The sequence below is a fragment of the Trichosurus vulpecula genome, chromosome 7 (genome assembly GCF_011100635.1).
Source record: "Trichosurus vulpecula isolate mTriVul1 chromosome 7, mTriVul1.pri, whole genome shotgun sequence".
Lineage (NCBI taxonomy): Eukaryota > Metazoa > Chordata > Mammalia > Diprotodontia > Phalangeridae > Trichosurus > Trichosurus vulpecula.
Genome location: NC_050579.1, coordinates 145,336,054 through 145,356,300, shown reverse-complemented (window position 1 = coordinate 145,356,300; position 20,247 = coordinate 145,336,054). Strand labels below are relative to the sequence as shown.

General features: G+C 37.9%; 1 protein-coding gene across 1 annotated transcript in view; it reads right to left on the bottom strand.

Moving 5' to 3' along the window:
- Window positions 1–16,303: 16,303 nt before the first annotated feature.
- The window catches only part of MAN1A1 (mannosidase alpha class 1A member 1), a 180,552-nt gene continuing 176,608 nt past the window's right edge, over window positions 16,304–20,247 (bottom strand). Inside the window, exon 13 of the mRNA XM_036769288.1 lies at window positions 16,304–19,919. Coding sequence (XP_036625183.1) covers window positions 19,793–19,919 — 127 coding nt within the window. The 3' untranslated portion in view covers window positions 16,304–19,792. The remainder of the gene's footprint in view (window positions 19,920–20,247) is intronic.

The window sequence follows — 20,247 nt, the reverse complement described above, 5'->3', positions numbered from 1 at the left end:
AAAAGTCTATCTCCCACATAGCCATTTAACTTTCATCATTTTTATGGCTGAGTAAGTGGGATATAAAACTAAGCTGATTTATTTGGATTGGCAGATGAAAAGTGGTAGCATCAGTCATTTTGAATGGGGAGGGAAGGGGGAAGGGGTGAGATCAGTTGTGATCAGAACTGGAGCTGCCAAAGTGTAAGTGTTTTGTCTTGTCCTAACTTGCCATTATAACTGCCACCATCCCCTACCCTTTAAAAAAATAAACAAACAAACTTCAGGCCTGTCTCTTCATTTGCTTAGGACCAGGGCAGCACTGACTCAGCCGGTCTCTTGCTCAGATGCTGAGCTGGTTGTTAGCCATAGAAAACTCCCATTCCTCATGCTGTATTCCTCTGTGGTGCTTGATGAGACTTGACGTGACATTGGCCTGGCAAATTCATCACACCAGAAACTGAGCTTCCCTGTTGAGGTAGAAGGCAGCGTGTCAATGCTTACAATGCCTCTGGTTCTTGGCTGTGGGTCTCACTGAGGTCATAATATACAGCTGCTAGCAGGGCTCTAAATCTGTCAGTTCCCAGCACTGCTGGCACAAGTTTAACTCTGGCCTTTCCAAGAAGCCCTCCCTAGCTAGGCAGAAGAAGTGCCAAGTTGTGAGCTGAGCCACAGCCTTTCTGAGGAGTTCCATAGGCAGTGATAATAAAGAGTCCCAGGAGAAATTTTAGCCGTAATCTAATCTTCTCTCCTATACATGGCTCAGGTTCCTAGGGGTTTATCCTGAGAAAATAAGTCTGCTGCCAGTGACACTCAGGCAAGTGCTGGAGAGGCAGGGGAGCAATTAGGAGTCCAACCCCAATTCTCAGGGGTGGTTCCCAAAGCATCTCTGGAAACTGCCTTTGATGCTGTGCCCCAGCTGAATGATTGGCCTTTTGACTCCCACCTTAGGAGGAGAATCTCTATGCCATCCTCACATTGCCTTCAGCCTGGTTCAAAAATGTCCTGTCTAAAGTATAATGCAAGTTATTTCAGGAAAGTTTGTCAGAAGCTCTATTTCTCCTTTTAGTTTTCCCTTGGGCTTGAAGCAGAATGAAGCATCCTTTTGAGAGAGAAAGCAAGACTAATTTCCAGTAGAATAGACACCAAAGTTAATCAGTAGATAAGGGCTCAGAAGGAGTCCTTACTCCTGACTGAACGTGCATAAGGAGACTCTTATTTAAGGAACGAAATGTGTCCTAGAGCCAAGAATGCTTTTTGGTTTGGCAATCTTTATCTGATCTCTGGGAGAGGTTAATAGCCCAGATGTACAATGTGGAAATTTTGAAACTTCCTCTTGATGTAACCCCTATTTGGGTGAAGCTCTATGCCCCTCCCTACCCCACACCCCTCGAAAAGAAAACAATGTGTTCTGGCTTATTTACAAAAAAAAGCAAAACCCAAATCACAGGCATGTTAAAATGTACAACATTTTAATTTCCTACAAGTTGTGGCTTTGAAGAACTACATGGTTTTTATCCTGTGTTTAAAGAAAGTCTGTAAATTGTTTAAAAAAGTGACTACAATTCCTGAAGGCAATTTAGGGACTGATTGTTTGCCCTAAGGTCCCTTGTTTTTCTTCCATTTTCATGATTTTTGACCAAAAGAAAGAAATTCAAATTGATCAATCTAATAACTTGATTAAAGACCACTGTAACTGGGTTTTTGCATGGTTGTTACCATGGAAACTTGGTGGGCCTGACTACCCAGGGTTCCTTGGGTTCCTGTAGGCTTGCTTTTGACCTTGGATAGACTTCTATGAAGAAACCAATGGTTGGCAATGCTAGTGGCTGCCATACTTGACAGGTTGGGGTCTGGGGGTAGAATAAGCCGGGGCAACATCTTGGATTGTAAAGCATTGGGCAGAGTGATGGTTTGTTCCAATTTGTTTGTTCCTTGCTGTACTTGGCTTATTATTTTATGGAATCTGTGCTTCCTCCTCTCCACTCTTCCATTCAGTCATTATGACCTCTGTCCCATACTTGGACACGGGCTACCTGCTCTTACTCAGCTCCAGGCTCAAAAGCAACACCACCAGGACATAACCAACTCTTGGTAGTGTTTCCTTTAGTTGGAAGCAATTGCCTCATCTACAAAGTTTGCAAGGTAATGCTAGTCTTAGGGTAGGGCAAGTCTATGACACCAGGGAGAAAATAGGGGTGGAAGAAAAAGAGGAAAAAGAAGTTGTGGATTAAAATGAAAAATTTATAGCTCAAACAGCATGGTGTAGTGGGTAGCTAGCTAGCTACAGAGCCACGTAAAGCTAGGTTAAAATCCCCTTTCTGATATATTGATAGACCTCGGGCGAGTCATTAACCTCTCAGCACCCCAGGCAACTATGTAAGTCACAGAAAAGGTGCTGATTGGCATTCATAGAGGGAATGTTCTCTTTGGGAGTTCCCAAAACCAAATAATCACAGCTCTGGTTAAAAAAAAAGGGTGTGTGTTGGGGGGGGCGGTAACAGCAAGTACCCTAGCATATGCAGAATAGTGTGCTAGCATAGGTTCTTTGATCTGCATTTCTAGGAAAGATTTCTCAAAAAGGGGTTAACAATCTTATTTTTAATTATATTCAATAGTTCAGGGGAAAGGTCAGCACCCTGAATGTCAGAGAAAGTACAAGCAGAGAAAATACGGAGAAAATATAAGCAGAGAAATTAGACTAACAGACAGGGCTCTGACTGCCTGAATCAAAGCAATATCGCTCTACACTTTACGTACATCATTGAATCAAGAGAGCCTTTACATCTAAGCAGTTGGGGGTGGGGGGGTCTGAACATACTCAGAGTCTCGACCAGGGAATCAAAAGATCATTCTTATAAGCAACCCCCCAAAGCAAAATACCAGCTCAGAGTATGTATATACTTCTCAGAGCCAGAAAGCATCACAACCCTCATGACTCAGTGCCTAATCAACTTGGTACCAAAAGGTGTGAAAGCCTTCCTACAAAAAAGCACCCCCCCCAACCAGCTTCCCTTAATGGGCTCCATGTGAAGCCTGTTAATGGGCAAGGAAGATCTTCACGTCCCATTACATTACAGGGGGGAAAGGGAGGAGGGAGTGTTAATTTAGATCATCCTTCCCCACACTGCCAGGGAAGAACTCAAATTGGAGTCTAGCTAAGCCAGAGAAGGCAGGATGGTATAGTAAAAAGCTCAATAGATAAGGAGGCAAGTCCTAGGTTTTAGTACTGGTTCTGCCATAGCAAACTCTGTGATCTCAGGGAAGTCATTCAAATTTTTGGGCCTCCATTTTCTCCTTTGTTTAGAGGCTCCCATGAGATGATCTCCAAGGCTCCCTGCTCTGACATTCTCTGATTTCATTTCCAGAACTGTTTGTTGAGTACCTACTATATATAAGGTACTTTGCTGACTTTAAGGGGAGAGGACAACAGTAATAAGATGCTCCCATGGTCCTCTAAGCCTAGTAAGACTATAGAATCATAGATTTAAAGGTGGATAGAACCTCAGAGGTCATCTAGGCCAACCTCCTCATTTTACAGAAGAGGAATGAGAAGTTAAGTGACTTTGTTCAAGTTCACAAAGGTGGAAAATGGTTGATAGGGCATTTGAACCCAGGTTCTCTGATTAAATACACTATTCTTCTCACCACATCATTATCATTCTATCATTTTTATACCAGTAAACCATGAGGCAGTGTAGTAGAGAAGAAAAAAACATTAGATTTGTAATTAGAAGACTTGGGTTCAAATCTTGCCTCAGTTGCTTACTACTTTGTGACCTTAGGCAAGTCATTTATTCTCTGTGGGCCTCAGTTTCCCCATCTTTAAAATGAGGGGATTGTACTAGGTGATCTGTAACCCTTTCTGCTCTAAATCTATATTCTGGAAGTATAGTCTAGTGTTTTCCCCTACTTATTTCTTGATGCCACTACCTCTCCTAGCCTGGATTTCTGTGAAGCAAATTTAGCTGCAGTAAAATATGCATGACTTTGGTTCTCTCTTGCCCTGATTCTTGCAATCAGCTCATAAATATTATGCTTTTTTTTAAAAAAAGGTATTTATTACTAAATACTGTAAGGTGTGAAAAGAAATAATAAAGAGGAAGGTTCATAGGTTTACAGAGCTTTCAACAGTAGTGGATTGAGTAATGGACTGGGAGTCAGGAGACTTGGGTTTATAGAATCATAGATTTAGAACTGGAAGAGACCTTAGGCATCATGTAGTCTAATCTCTTCATTTCAGAGATACAGAACTGAGGCCCAGCACTCCTGTTCAATCATTTACCCTCAGTCATTCAAATAGTAAGCAGCAGAGCTAGGTTCTGAATACAGGTCCTCTGACTCCAAATCCTTCCCTCTTTCCTTGTACCCTGACTCTGATAAATATCACTTAATTTCCTTGAACCTCAATTTTCTCATCTCTGAAATGGAGGCATGAGTGTTGAACTGGTTCATAGCATCATGAATTTAGAACCTGAAAAGCCTAACTTCTGGACTAGGTGGATTTGTAGGAAAATTTTTTTTATCAAATGAAAGAATAGTTAGTACCCATACTACATAAATTTTTCACAAAAATGCAGAAAGACTCTACTGCACTGCTTTATGAGACAAATATAGTCCTAACATCTAAACTAGAGAAAGATAAAGCAAAGAAACAGAGCTACAAATTATTTTCATTGAAGAATATCATTTTTAAAATTTTAGATAAGATCCTGGCAAAACCACTACGGCAATTTAGCTAAAAAATACGTTGCTACAATTGAATTAGATTTATACTAGGGACTCAAAGATTATTCAACATTAGGAAAACAATTAACATAATCATATTAAAAAACAAAAACATCTCAAACCACATGATTATCTCAATTGATTCAGAAGAGACTTTGACAAGACACAATACTCTGTATGTTAAAACCCTACAAAGTATAGGCATAGAAGGGATCTTTTCTTAAAATGATTAAAAAATTATCAATTTAAAACCAAATGCTAGCATTATATGCAAAAGAAAAACACTAGAAGCTTTCCTAGTGAGTACAGGAATAAAGCAAAGATGTCTCCTTTTCCTACTGTTATTTGACATGGATTGAGAAATGCTTGCAATTGCAATAAGATAAGAGAAAAAATTAAAGGCATACAGATAGGAAAAGAGGAGATAAAATGATCCTTATTTGTTTATGAAATAATGGTCTACTTAGAAAATCCTAGGGAATCAGCAAAGAAAGTAACTCAGACAACAGTTTCAATAAAATTACAGGCTACAACACCAACCTACAAAAATGTACAACATTTCTGGATATTGATATCTAGATTTCAAGATAATCATCTGTCCAAATGCCAGGTATCTCTACCCCTCTAGATTCTATTTTCCCAACCAAGACTGGGATTTGGGAGCCCTAGACTAGAAAGAGTTTCTAAACTCTTACACCCTCTTCACCTTCTTCATATGAAATTATGAACAGATAGAAACCTTGGTATTGCCTCTGGTTCGCTGGAGAAAAAAAATATCCTATTCAACCTATAAGCATTTATGAAGTACGTCTATGTGCTAGGAACGATGCTAAGCACTGGAAATACAAATATAAACAAAAATTAAAGCAGTCCCCGTCCTCATGGAGCTTACATTCTCATGGGGAGAGGGAAGGTACTAAACCACACTTCTTTCCCATGGGTTTTGGAAGGAAATCCACCTGTATGAATTGTATGGAATAGAATAATAATAATGAAAATAATAATAATAATAATAATAATAATAATAATAGTTGGCCTTTACATAGCAATTTAAGATTTGCAAAGCACTTTGCATCTATTATTTGATCCTCATGACAACTGTGAGAGTAAGTCAGCCCAAGAGGGTTCATGCTAGAGAGCAGTAAGGAAAAGTATCATGGAGGCACAGGCACATGGTCCTAAACTAGTATCCTCCAGAGAAACACTCAGCTGCCTCCCTCAGGGAGGAAGTAATAGAGCCCAAACTCTACAACACCCTCCCCCATTTAAGTGCAAAACTCAATATTGCAACTAGCTAGTGAATTTGCTTCAGTTAAACCAATCAGGACAGAAAGAACAAGTCAAGGATCCATGACCCACTAGAGCTACCGGGCTCTCCAGGCATGAAAGATGCATGACAAGTTGCTTGTGAGTATAAAGCCCAGTGAGGAAATTTTGGAAGCCAAGCTTTCTTCTTTGGACTTTGCCACTATACTTCATCACCTTTTCCCTCTACTTCTGTGGTCCCCTTTTTCCCATTGGTGAGTTCCTCCCAGGACCTCCTTTTTGAAGAAGGGCCCACATCAGCCATCCTTCATTCTTTGGACTTTGCCAGATGCAAGTACCTTTCCTCTCCCCATAGGAATGTGAGCTCTGTGAGGACAGGGACTGCTTTTATTTTGCTTATATTTGTATTTCCAGTGCTTAGCATAGTTCCTAGAATGTAGAAGTAATTAATAAATACTTACAGGTTGAATAGGATAATATTTTTTTTCTCCAGGGAACCAGGGGCAAGACCAAGATTTCTATCTGCCCATAATTTCATATGAAGAAGGTAGAAAGGGTGTAAGAGTTTAGAAACTTTTTCTAGTCTGGGGCTCCCAAATCCCAGTCTTGGTGGGGAAAACAGAATCTAGAAGGATGGAGATACCTGGCATTTGGACAGATTATTATCTTGAAATCTAGATACTAATATCCAGAAATGCTGAAAAATTTAATCTGTTTTGTTAACATTTTCTCCATCACTTTCTTAAATCTAGACAACCAACCAAACAACAATTCAAGCCCTGCTTGGTAGCATTTGCTGATTTCTAAGGGCATGTGACCTTGGGCACCGCAGTTAATACCTTAACGCTCAGAATGAATATTTAACAACTGGGCTCCGTAGAACAGGTACAAGTTGGCTCCAGCACACCCCTGCTTCCAGTTCATTGGCAGAGCTGAGATAAATAAGGTGGGGTAGGGATATAATGAACAAAGGATGCCTTTCACTAGATCAGCTGGCTATCCCCACTTGCTTCCCAATGATCAGATTGATAAGTTACTCTCATATGCTTCCATTTCTCCCCAGGGGATTGGTTTACTAGAATTCCTCAATGTAGTATTAAAACAGAAAAGATGTCTCACCTGTATGGGAAAGAGCAATAGGCTTTAATGGGCAGGCACATTCCCTCAACTCAATGAGTTAACAAGGCAGAATATAGCTAACTTCACAGGTAGATGATTGCCTCATAGTAATCCAGCACTTTTTATAGTTTACAAAACCTTAACTTTTATTTCCTTATTTAGAATTCACAACCCTGTAAGACAGAGAGGATCATTGATACAGACCTGGAAGAGATCTTAGAAACTTTCTAGTCCAATTTTTCCTCTCCCCTAATTTGTATAGATGAGGAAACTGAAGTCTGGAGTTATAAGTGACTTGACCAAGATCCAGCCAGTGACAGGCATGATTTGAAATCAGGTTCTCTGACTCCAAATCCAATGTGCTTTCTGCTATAGATATCTTAGGTTTGTGTTCCAGCTCTGTCAACTTACCTGAGTGAACACAGGCAAGTGACTTTATTTTCTATGAACTCAGTTTGTCTGTGAAATGGGATGGGGGGGCAGGGTTATACTAGATCAGGGGTGGGGAACCTGCTGCCTTGAGGCCACATGTAGCCCTCTAGGTCCTCAAGTGCAGCCCTTTGACTAAATCCAAACCTCATAGATCATGGTTCCCCACCTTTGGACTAGATGATCTCTAAAGTCTAACATCAGCTCTACTAAAAAAAAAAATCTCATTATTATTATCCCCTTTTTGCAGAGGAGGAAATGGAGGTATTAAGTGACTTGACCAAGGTCACATGCCCTAGGTGCTGAATACAGATGTGAGAGTTCAAAGAGGGGATATCATTCTTGTCTGATGGGGACAGGAAAGGGAAGTCTTTCTTGGGGAGATGGCCTTAGGTCTTCAACATGTCTTTTCATTTTAATCATTGAGAAATGGCCTAGAAAATGTATACATTTGAGCTAATATGGTTTGGGCTCCTAGCAATTTTCTCTGAGAAAAAGATAGCCTCTTTAGTTGGTTTGCTTTCACAAGGAAAGTGTTAAAATGTAGGCCAGGTGGATAGGGATCATTTCGGTCTTTGTATTTGTGTCCCCAGGATGCCTGACAAGTAGTGGGTGCTTAACAAATACTTCTCTTTGATTGATTGAAACTGTTCTAATGACGACTCCCTCCTAGTGAAAATAAGTCCAAGGTTTTCACTCGTAACAGGTGTTTCATTTGTAACATAATGTCTCCCTAAAGGGAGCAGTGAGAAGTGATACAGGTGCAGAGTTGTAAAGTGATCTTTTAATCCTGGAATAGACCCTATTAGGACATTGTGAGATCATTGAAAAAGGTTGTAAAAGATGTAGAAATATGGTAATATTGGGATTAGACTGAGAGAAACCAGATTTTCCCTCCCTGCTCCCAGGTACAATTGATGACTCGAAAATTCTTAATATGATCACAGTAGGTGATAGTATTTAGACACTTATCACCAGACCCCCCTCTGAGGAAGCAGGTGAGGAAGCAATTTGGAAAGAGAAGGAGGGGAGGAGGAGGAGAATTGGAAGAAGAGGAGGAGATTTGGAAGGAGGAGGAGGATTGGAAGGATGAAGAAGAGGAAGAGGAGAAAGAGCAGCAGCCGTTGATTAGAAAACTGGAAGCTCTCATGGGAAGAGATTTGCCAGTAAAAAATAGCATGTAAATGAAAGTGCCATATAGCAAAACTGGGAAAAAATTGCTTTGCTCAACTGTCTCCCCAGCCCTTCCTGCTGTTAGGTAGATGGGAGAAAGAATAAGGGAAGGGATTATAAATGTGCAAGTCACCAAGATCAGCAGGGTAAACGACTGGTGAAGTGCTGGAGTTTGGGATTGGTCCCATATCCAGCCTCACTGGTGATCTCAGCTGCCAGTTCTATCCAGGCCCACTCTATCTTTGCTTCTGATTGATGCTCTGCCTTAAATCCCCAACACTCAAGCCCCATCTCTATTCCAGGTCTCTGCTGCAGCCACTACAGGTCTCCAAGATCTCTTTCAGCTCTGCCTTTAAAATGCACCAGCTCAGTAACAGGGGCATGAACTCCTAGCATGAAGTTTTGGTAGACTACTTGCTTTATTGAGAATGTGCAGGCTCTCCGTTCTCAAACACGTGAAATGAATGGCACAGAATGATGGACTGGAAGTCTTTCTGATTGCAAAAGAAGAGAAAAGAGTACATTGGGAAATGTATGCCTGTGGACAATTCCTACCCTCTCCTTTGTCTCAAAGACATCTTTCCCCAGTCATCTTTGAGGAGGCATCATGAATACCTGTCGCACACTAAAAATAGAATTTGTCCTCTATTGTTAAATTAGAAGGATTCCCTTTACGTTAGTAGGGCCTTCTAGGGACTGGGTTCCCTAAATCCACTGCTTCATTCGTTGCCATGTGTTCAAGGCCCATGGAAATGGTTCTTATTTTCTTCAAGACCCACAACTAACTTTTTGTCCATTCTCTCTGAAAAGTTGGAACAGTTAGTCGCCTTTGAGTCCTCCCTCTATGTAAAACATGGTGACAAACTACTAAGGAAGCAGAAACAATATCATCCCTACCCAGAAAGAACTTATGGCCTTGGGAATAATAAGTCCAGGATAAATCAGGAAGTCCAAATCAAGTCTCCTCATGGTAGATGCCAGAAGTAAAAGGTTTAAATTTAACTCGAAGTCCAAGAAAAATCTGTTTATACATTTTCTTTAAAAAGTAGATTAGCGCTCAAAGTGACTTTCAAACACATGAACTTGTTTTAGAGGCAAGCTGGCTCCTTCAAGAGACTTGTTTCCATTATTCTTACCAGTTCATAGAATTGGTTTTGTTGCCAACAAGTCATCATGGTTTCCAAAGTTACACTTGGGTGAAAACAAGACTGCATTTCCCTCTGAGTGTAGTCTTTAACCCTTGCAGGGCTGAATCCTTTTGTCTCTATTTTCTTTGATTATACTCAAGAAAATACAGTTGGCGATACTGTGCTGATTTGGGCAACTAGGATGAAGAAATCATGTCATTTGACTCCTACACAGGCTAAGTGAGTCAAGTGCAAATCTAAGGTCAGACATTGGTGGTGAAACTTGCTCTTAAAAATAAAAAAAAAAAAGAGTTAACAACTTTCAAGTAATTTAGCAGCTGATGCAACATTCGGAAGAGGATGTTTTCTAGTTTCTTGGGCCAGAACAAAGAGTTAAGTGCTGACCTTAGAAGATGAGTAATACTTTGTAGTTCAAAGTGGCATGCATGGCTGAAGGAAACTATCCAAAAGTCATTGGGGCTTGGAAACAAGCAAAATAATAGCAAATGGGTTGTCATAGCTAAGTCAAAAAACAAAACAAATAAAAAAACTCCACAATAATTGGAGGCCTACCAAAAGTAAGTAGGAAAGAAGCGATGACATACAAAGCTGAGAGAGACAATGCAAGATTGTTATGAATAGTAATTGTGCATTTAAAAATACATGATGAATATACCCACCACTTTAGTAACAATGTTATCAGTGGGACAAAAGAATACAAAATGGTTTTGAATGGCAGTGAGGTATGGTGAATTTAGGCAACCACAAAGGACAATGGTGAGTAGAAGCAAGGTTTGCTGATATAATATAAAATCCTCGAGAGTAGGGTTTAATTCCTTTTTTGTCTTTTATCCCTAAAACCTATTATACTGCTTGGCATAAGATAGGTGTTTATGTTTATTAATCAATAGTGGAAAGAACCCTGCATTAGAAGGCAGGAGGTGTGGATTCTTACACTCTTTCTTCTATTTTCTTTCTAGCTATGTTAAGGTTAACATTTCTCTAGGCCTCAATTAACATAACCAGGGGTGGGGAACCTAGGGCCCTGAGTCCACATGTGGCCTTCTAGGTCCTTGGCTGTGTCCTTTTGACTGACTCCACGTTTTATAGAACAAATCCTTTTATCAAGGGGATTTGTTCTGTGAAGTTTGGATTCAGTCAAAGGGCCGTACTTGAGGACCTAGAGGGCCACATGTGGCCTTGAGGTGGCAGGTTCCCTACCTCTGACCTAAACTGTAAAATTCGAATGATAATACCTAATCTTCCTGAAGCTAAGTACTGAACCCAGATGGCCTCTTCTCACCTCTAAGATTTATGATTTTACTGCCCACAAATGTAACCCTAAAAGAGTTGGGAAATTAGGGACAAAGTCCCAAAGCACCTGAATGATGCTATTTTACTCAGGATGGTAGGGCCTTAAAGATCATCAGGCCAATGAGATTGTATAGAAGAGGAAACAAACCTAATGAGGGGTTGGATGACTTACTCAAAGTCACAAAGGTAGCAAGTAGGAGAACCAGGATTCCAAATCAGGTCCAACTTGAAAACCAGCTCTTTTTTCCCTACCCTACTCTGCCCTACTAACAGTACTCCAGCACTTAGAGGAATGACCTCAGTGGTTTGTTCCTTATAAATTACAAGGTACTTTTGCAAGGTCCTCAAGAGGCCAGAACTGTGGACCAAATCTAGCAAGATGGAAATTAATGGAGATAAATTTAAAGACCCACAGATTTATTGGCTTCAATAAATCAATTGCGATGGGTACAGAATAGGTGAGGGATGAATACGTTGTTGTTTCTGTGTAAAAGACATGAGGATTTAAGTGGATTACAAGCATATGAATCAATTGTTTAACCTGGCAACCAAAATAAACACCTAACAGGGTATTAATGAATACAACACCTTGGATTGTGTTAATGAAAGTACAGTGTCCACAGTGAGGTGGGTGATATTGTATTCTGCCCTGGTTAGGCAATAGCTAGAGTATTGCATTAAATTCCAGGATTCCTGTTTTAGGAAGGACATTGACTAGAATATGTCAAAAGGAAGAAGGCCACAATGATAAAGGGACTCAAAATGATGTCATAATAAACAGCTAGTGGGCACAGTAGATAGAGCGCTGGATCTGGAATTAGGAAGACCTGAGCTCAAATCCAGTCTCAGACATTTACTAACTGTGTGACCCTGGGCAAATCACTTAACCTTACTTTGTGTTAGATTCATCATCTATAAAATGGACATACTAATACAATTGCCTCAGGGTTGCTGCGAGGACAAAATGAGGAAATACTTGTAAAGTGCTTTGTAAACTATAAAGTGTCATATGTGCTATCTATTATTGTTATTATTAATTGAGTGCTTTAACATTTACAAAATGATTTCTCGTGATAGTTCTTTGAGGCAGGGAGCACAAACGCTTTTTTATTCTCATTTTACCAACGAAGAAATTCATGCTCAAAGATATTGTGTGTGGCCCAGGCTCATACCACTAAAAAGAGTTAGGACAGGAAAAGGAGCCAGCATCTTCAGAGTCCAAGTTCAAGGCTCTTCTTACCTAGTGTACCAACAGTGAGAAACAAAGTTTCTTCTTTAAGACAACATTTTAGAGTTTACTGCCAAGAATTACTCATATACATTCTTGATGGGTCTGTCAAACTATAGCTTCCCTTATAGTTGATAGTTTAGATTTGAATGAGTATATCTTGAAACATCTTTTTCTAATCTCTCTCTCATCTCTCCACCACTTAAACACACACATTCATACACAGACACACATAGACAAACACACTCGCACACACATACACACACATACACAGAGGCTCTTCCTTAAAACAAGACTGTATGCAGGATCAAGATATACAGATTATTGGGGGGGGGATGTTAGCTCACAGGCAAATACACTAATTAATATTAATCCCAATTGAGGACATTAACTCAAAAAGATAAATTTACCCAGGGAACTTAGCTCTGATAAACCCTGACAATCCCTCACATAAAAGATCAGAGAAGGGAAGGCTGGCATCCTCTCAGATGGCCTTCAGTTTTTAAGTGAATTTCCTCTGAGAAGAAAGGATAGAGTACCAGAACTTTCTGGGGATCCTAAAAAAACAAACCAAAACAGAATAGTTTAGGCTGCATTCGAACTGTTGGTTAAGCCAAGAGACGAAGGATAATAATGACATTTATGCAGTGCTTTAAGATTTATAAAATGTTTTCCTAGCATATAAGGGAGAGAAGGAGAGCACAGAAGACAGTTAAGTTGAGCACTTGTCTCATGTGAAACTTCCCTCCTCTTCCTTTGGGCAGTCTCTCTCCCTCCCCATCCTTACAGTCCCATTGTGCAGGTGCTACTGTTCATATCAAATATTGCCAGCAACGTTGTTTTCCTACGCTTTGATGTCTCATGTTCCCTTTGTCCTCCTCTCTCCCTACTCCTGCTCTGCCCCTGAATCCATCTCCCCTTGAAGCCTTCTTAGGAACCGTAACCCTGACATTGAACTTTGTATGCCTTAAGTAATTTAACTACCCCTAATTACCAAAATAATTACTTTGTGATTTTCATAACTTATTGCTGATTTTAATGGGTTTCAGTCCTGTAGATTTATGTTTTAGGTAGGGCTGGGCAAGAAAAAAAAATAAAGACAACTTTGTTTAGCAGTGCAAAAAGACTAGAAGATACCACATGAGGGGAGCTTTCAGCAAAGATGGTATAGGATAAGGTCCCAGCCAAGCCCAACTTCCCTGAAAAAAACCTAATATGAAAAAGTGCCATAGGAAGGAAAGATTCAACAGAACCAAAGAGAAAATGCCACTAAGCTATTCACTTCTGTGAAAGATTTCACCATGAGACCTGAAGCCAACCTGATATTAGGTTAAGGTTGTGCCAGGGGATGATGTCTAAAGCTTGTGGATCTTTTGGGAGGTGACTGCACAAAAAAATGAAGCCAAGCTAGCATGAGGGGGATTGGGGGAAATGGATTTAAAGCATTTAATCTTGGGTCTAGGCCACACTAGGTGATTATGCCTAAAGCTGAGAACCTTTTCACTGCTGATTACATAAGGAAGTAAGGCCAAGACCCATGCAATTGGTAGTTGGTGGCCACCCCAGATGATGGACCAACCAAAGGGGCAGATTGTGTGAGCTATTTAAGCTCCTGAATCACAAGCTAGTAATATGAAGGAGGCAGGTTTGGCCCCTAGGACTTCCAGCTAAGGACTATAACAGAGGATATGAGACCAGGACCCACTTACCCCAATCGGAACCAGAGCGGAACAGTGGAATCTAGAATGGAGCAAGGGGCAGCCGCCAATTACTTATATAGTAGTATCCTACAACAGGACTACAGTAAGAGATAATATCATAGAATAGTCATCGCACATATGAACAAGGCAAGGGATAGGGCCCTAATGTGAGCACAAAGTTGAAATAAAATAGAGGTGTTTTACACATTCCTGTTGAGAATATCTAAGCAGGGTTGTTTTTGAAATGCAAAAACTGGTGACAGGAGAAATTAGAAAGGTAAATGCATTTGAGCAATTTTAAGGAGCAAAAGGATGATCAAGTATTTACATTCAAAAAGAAGAAACTGTTGTTCCCTCAGAATCCTGTTTTCAAGGGACAATGAGTTAGCACAAAAAGACAGGCTTAGGTTCTGAGTATGATTTAGTGCTGTTTCATTTATTTTAAGATAGTAAAGCAAAAAATACACTAGGAAAGAGGAGGAACTTAGTACTTCTCGTAACTGGGGCTTATTAGAAAGATAATTAGATAGATGATACATAAAACATTTATTAAACACTTGCTATGTGCCAGGCATCATACTGTATTGAGGATACAAATACAAATGAACAAGTCAGCATTTGCCTTCAAAAAGCTTCTATTCTAATGGTGGAAGACAGCAAAAATAGGAGAGCTAAAAGATGGGGAGGGGTAGTACATGGTGGTAACATGTTGTAGATGGCTGGGAAGTGAGGTGGAGGCCTGGATGCAGGAAAGAAAATGTAAAAGCTCATCTATCAGAGCCTATGATTCTAAGTGTGTGGTCCAAGTTTCCAGGTAGGAAGAGGTGGAAGATGGTGGCAGGAGTAGAGAAAGGCACTGTTTCAGAAGAATATATGAATATATACTGGAGGTAGTGGTCATTTTATAAATCTCAATCTTGTTTGAATCAATCAAAGGAAGATTGAACACATACACAGAATTTAGTATGGAAATACATTAAAGTCAATAGGAAATAAGCAGAGGCACACAGAGGTTAGACTAAGGATTTAAGAGGCTGAGTAGTTTAGGAGAGAATAGTTACAAGCAAAACAAACTTCAGACTGATTTTAAAGAGAGGATTAAAATGAGAAAAAATAAAAACAATAAAACTAGTTAGTGATCTGGGTCTATCAAAAAAGTAAGATCAAATTACTCCAGTTGCATATTCCTACTGTTGATCCCAATCCCTTTCTGTCCCTATCTACATTTTTTTTTTTTTTGCAAAGAGGTAGATAGAAGGCAAAGAACACAATAGGATGTGATGGTGAGAAAAATGCTTTTGATAGTTATAATAATGAATATAAATGGAATGAACTCATCCAGAAAAGGAAGAAAGGTGGCAGAACAGATTAGAAAGTGTAATCCAACAATATGTTGTTTGCAAGAAACATATTCACAGAGAAGTTGGAGTAGAATCTACTGTGAAACAAGTCAATCTAAAAAAGTAGGGGTGGCAATTATAATCTCAGACAAAGCATGAATTGAAATGATTAAGAGACAAGCAAGAAAACGGCATTATACTTACAGGCACTATAGATAATAATATAAATATTAAATGTAAGAAATGATGTTAAGATCTAAGCATTTGAAGGAAAATCTAATTGAACTTCAGGGATAAATATGCCAGTAACACAATAATTGCTGGAGACTTTAATGTGACACTTCCAGGCCTAGACAAGTCTAACAAAAGTATAAATAAAAGAGTTAAGGACTTGAAAAGAATTTTTGAGATGTTAGATGTGTTAAATAAATCCTTGGTCATTACTGAAGAATCCTAAGGAGAATATATATTTCTCCACCTTGTATGACTTTATAAAACTAGACCATGTGCTAGGGTATCAATGAATCATATTAATGTTGAAAAGCAAGCACAGATATTAAACATGTCCTTTAATGATCACAGCACCATAAAAAGTATAATCAAGAAGAGGAAATTTAAAGAAAGCACATAGAATATATGGATATAAATAATATAAATGTGAAGAATGAATGTTACATAGAACAAACTGAAGAAACAATAATTATATCAAAGACAAAGAAAGTAATGAGGCAACATAAGAAAAAGTGGCCACTTTGAAAAACACTACCACTGAATGGTTTAATTTGATTTAGCTGAACAAGGTTTACTGATTGCTAGTGTAGATATACCCTTAGAAACAAACAAAATCTACTAAGAGCTGCTTACCTTTTTTAAAAGGAGGAAAAATGATAACAAATGAAAAGGTATATTAAAAGACTTTATTCACCATAGAGAAATTTTACAAATATAGCTCTTAAAAATTATGTCTTGATCTATTATGTATTTCATATCATTAGAGATTTATATAAATTTGGAAAAAAGACTAAATGGATTTATATACAAATCAAAACACAGTTGATGTGTAGAAATGGGTAACACATGATGAAATCATCACAAACATCATTGGGCATTGTAGATTTGCCAGACAACAGATATATGCAATATTAATTTCACAAATTGTATCCAAAAGAAAACATTTCATGACAACAAAATTGAGTGCTGTTTAAATTATTCATCTTTCAAAATGTCAACGTATGTAAACTTAACTGCATTGTTATGCTGAAGAGGAATGAAAGGCAATGTCTACATAAAGATTTCAGTCATTTAAAACTTTCAAAACTAAGAATTACCAGCTAAGTTTCAATAACATGTATTAATCCCTTATCATGTATACATTTTTGGTGTTTGGGGATTTCTTTTAAAAACCCAAGTTCTAGAATTTACAAAAGGTTAACCTTGCCGTCGGCAGAGCAATATGTGTTACAATCTTCTTGTCTACTTACACCAGGATACAAAAGGTACATTATAGTGCAGTTTTTACATACGACCTGAATTTAATACCCTATCTGTTGCAGAAATACATATCTGCTTTGTGCTCTTTCAAATCAAAACTTGAAATCAAGAAAATACATTTATTTAATTTCCTCATTCTATGGAAACTAACATGAAAATTAGAATCTAAACACATAAGGCCCAATTTTAGCAACAGTTCTGCCTATGTTACCTTAAAGGCTTGGGAGAAGAAAAGAAAATACATGCATTATCTCCTAGCTTCACTTTCCACGATAAATTATATGTGTATTTACTTCATTAAAAGTTAAAATTATACCTAGAGGTTATTCCAGGTTTAAGAAACACATTATCATACCAATAATAATTTATTGATATATTTCCTATCTGATCCATAAGTAGAAGATATAAAAAGATAGTAGACTACATAAAGATGATTCAGACAAAGGAGGTCTTTGGAAACATTTAATATTAAACAACATCAATTGAATCCCGTAAGTCTAATTAGACCTGAGAAAATGAGCTGCTTTATTCATTTTCTTTTAAAGCACATGGCTTTGTCCTGGTATATTTGACAAGTCTGAATTGAAAATTTAGTTGTCTAAAGATCTGATGGTTCTTTAGTGTATGTAGATATTATCATATTGACCATATCACTGATGTACATCAAACAATATGGTACTAAAATACATGGTGAAACCAAAATTATTTTCCTTTTTCTAGAAAAAAGTGCCCTCAATTCAAAATTTACTTTTTTTTTTCTTTTAGGAATCATATTATCAATGAAATTAGATCACAGTATGATTTGAAGAATGAAATGGAAAGGGCAAAAAACTATCCCATTCTACAAAGAGGGCTCTTTGTTCTAGGTGGGAACATAGTTAGAAAAATCCATACCCTGGGAAATCTGCTCCTTCTGAATGACATAAATTTCAATTTCTATGGACCAACAATATCTAAGAGAACTCAATCAGATACATTTTATGGAACATCATACACAGTGAGGTCTGTTACCTGTCCTTCCGTCAGATCTAAATTAGGACTTCTGCCTACCACCAAGATGAAAAATGATATTCTTTACAAGGTGCCTTCTGAATCACCAAAAGTTAATTATTATCACTATTAAAGTCTATTTTTACTTTATTCTAATTGAAAATTGATCTAACCACTTTAATTTTGTTAAATTCTCTAACTAAATGTTTATTGTATTATTATCAGTTCAAATAATTGATCAACCAGGATATCCTATTACTCAACCAGGGAAGATAACAGTTGTTACTGTAAAGGATTTAAATTTTTAAAAATAATGTATGTGTGTGCATGCATATATACATGCATGCACACACATGATTGCACATATTATTTGACCTGAGAGAAATTACTCCAGGCCAAAGAAACACATTACCATCCCAGGGATATTTCCTTGGTCAAAGCCATACATTAATATCCCAATTATATATCTATATATGTATACAGATATAGAACATCTGTTGTTATTACTGTCTTTCTATCCTGTTTAAATTTGAGAAAGAAGCTGGCTGTTATTATGTACTTTAGTTCCCCAAAGGAAAAGAAAACATCCAGTTCCTTTCCCAGTTCATTGGGAGATCTGATAGAGTAAAACAGAAAGAAAATAATAGGGTTTTTGGCAGGCATAGACATTGCTTCAGTAAATTGGGGCCTATATGTTGAGATGTTTGAAATACTACATTATGAAGGGTTTGACTCCTTTGGAGCTGATTGTTTGGATTTTCTGTCAGTTGACCAGGAATAAATACTAGAATGAGGATCTTCTTTAATGAGGTTGAAACCCAACACTCACATTATCTACTTTAAAATAATTTACTGTATTTGAGTGGAGCCTTGTTCACAATCTGGAGTAAATGGAATATTTTGCAAAAAATAGAATCGCAGAGATTAACTGCAAAGGAATCAACAACAGAAAGTCACATGAAGCACTTGTTCTATTTTTAAAATGACCATATTTCTTCATACAGCCATGAAAAGCAAAAACTAATAGTTTTATATTTCTATTCCTTTTTTAAAAGAATAATTCAGTTATAGCAGACTTTTGCAAGATGGTTTATTTTGCTCACACTAAGCTGTCTTTAGAATTCATACCATGGTGTGTTGGAAAATGGAAGAAATGATCCAGTTGGCAACAAATACAGTACATTTAAAACAAAATTTGAGGAAAATCCACAAATTAAAAACACTAATGCAATTGAGTTACAATAAAATCTACTGTAGCCCTAAGGAGAATGAGGTCAACATGGGATGATAATAACTGCTGATTTTTATTTAGATTACAATGTGAGTGAAGTATTTTAAAAGACATTCTACCAAATAATGATAGACCCGCATCAGAGGAGGCTGTCACAGTTACAATTCATTTAGGGTGAACAGACAAACTAGATTAACATGAAATTGGAAAGAAAAAAAAAAGCTGTTTTAATAATTAATTTATTATGGCTTTTTGCAACATGGCAAAATATTACAGCTTAAAGCAGACATCATCTCCTCATAGAGGAGGAAAAATTTTTTTGCAGTCAAATTAAAATTATAGTAAACAGGTCACCTAAAACCTTAAGACCCACTTATTCAGTTGGGCAAAAGTGACTCAACAGCCTCATAAATTCTAGAGTTGGTGAATTTCTTTTTTTCTTCTTTTTGAGTGGCTCGATTGGCTGGATGAATGGAAAACATAATGAAGAATTTAAGTCCAATTACAGATATTTCCTATTAAACATAATGGACTGCAAAACAATTTGTCTAGAACTCAGAAGAACCACAGCAATTATAATAAAAGTTTGCAGTATGCCTGGAAGAAAAGAAAGGGAACTCTTAAGGTGTGTAGGGAAATTAAAGGAATGCAGCAAAACAATGCGTTCAGAATCTTTTTTATTTGTGATTTTCTTCCACCTCCTGATTATTCTTGCGGAGAACTGGTAGAAGATGAGCCTCAGTGTTAAAAATCCAATGTTCCAGTGGAAGGAGATCATCATCAGAAAACAGCAAATATAGATATCTGGCAAGAGAGACCCAGTTGTATTAGAACCGTATTAGAGGACTTACACCATGTAGTAAACAGAACAAATCAATTAATTCAATAAGCCTTTATTAGAGACCTCTGACGAGTTTGGCACTGTGCTAGATATTGGATATAAGGACAAAAAAGAAATAGTGCCTGCCCTCAAAGAGCTTACATTCTACTGAGGGCTGAAAAATATGTTCATATACAAGTAAATACAAAATACATACAAAATAAAGACAAAGAAACAGGAATTGAATCAATTGCACTGTTAATACTCATTATCCTACAAGATCCCAGAAAAAATTAGAAGAAATAACTAACT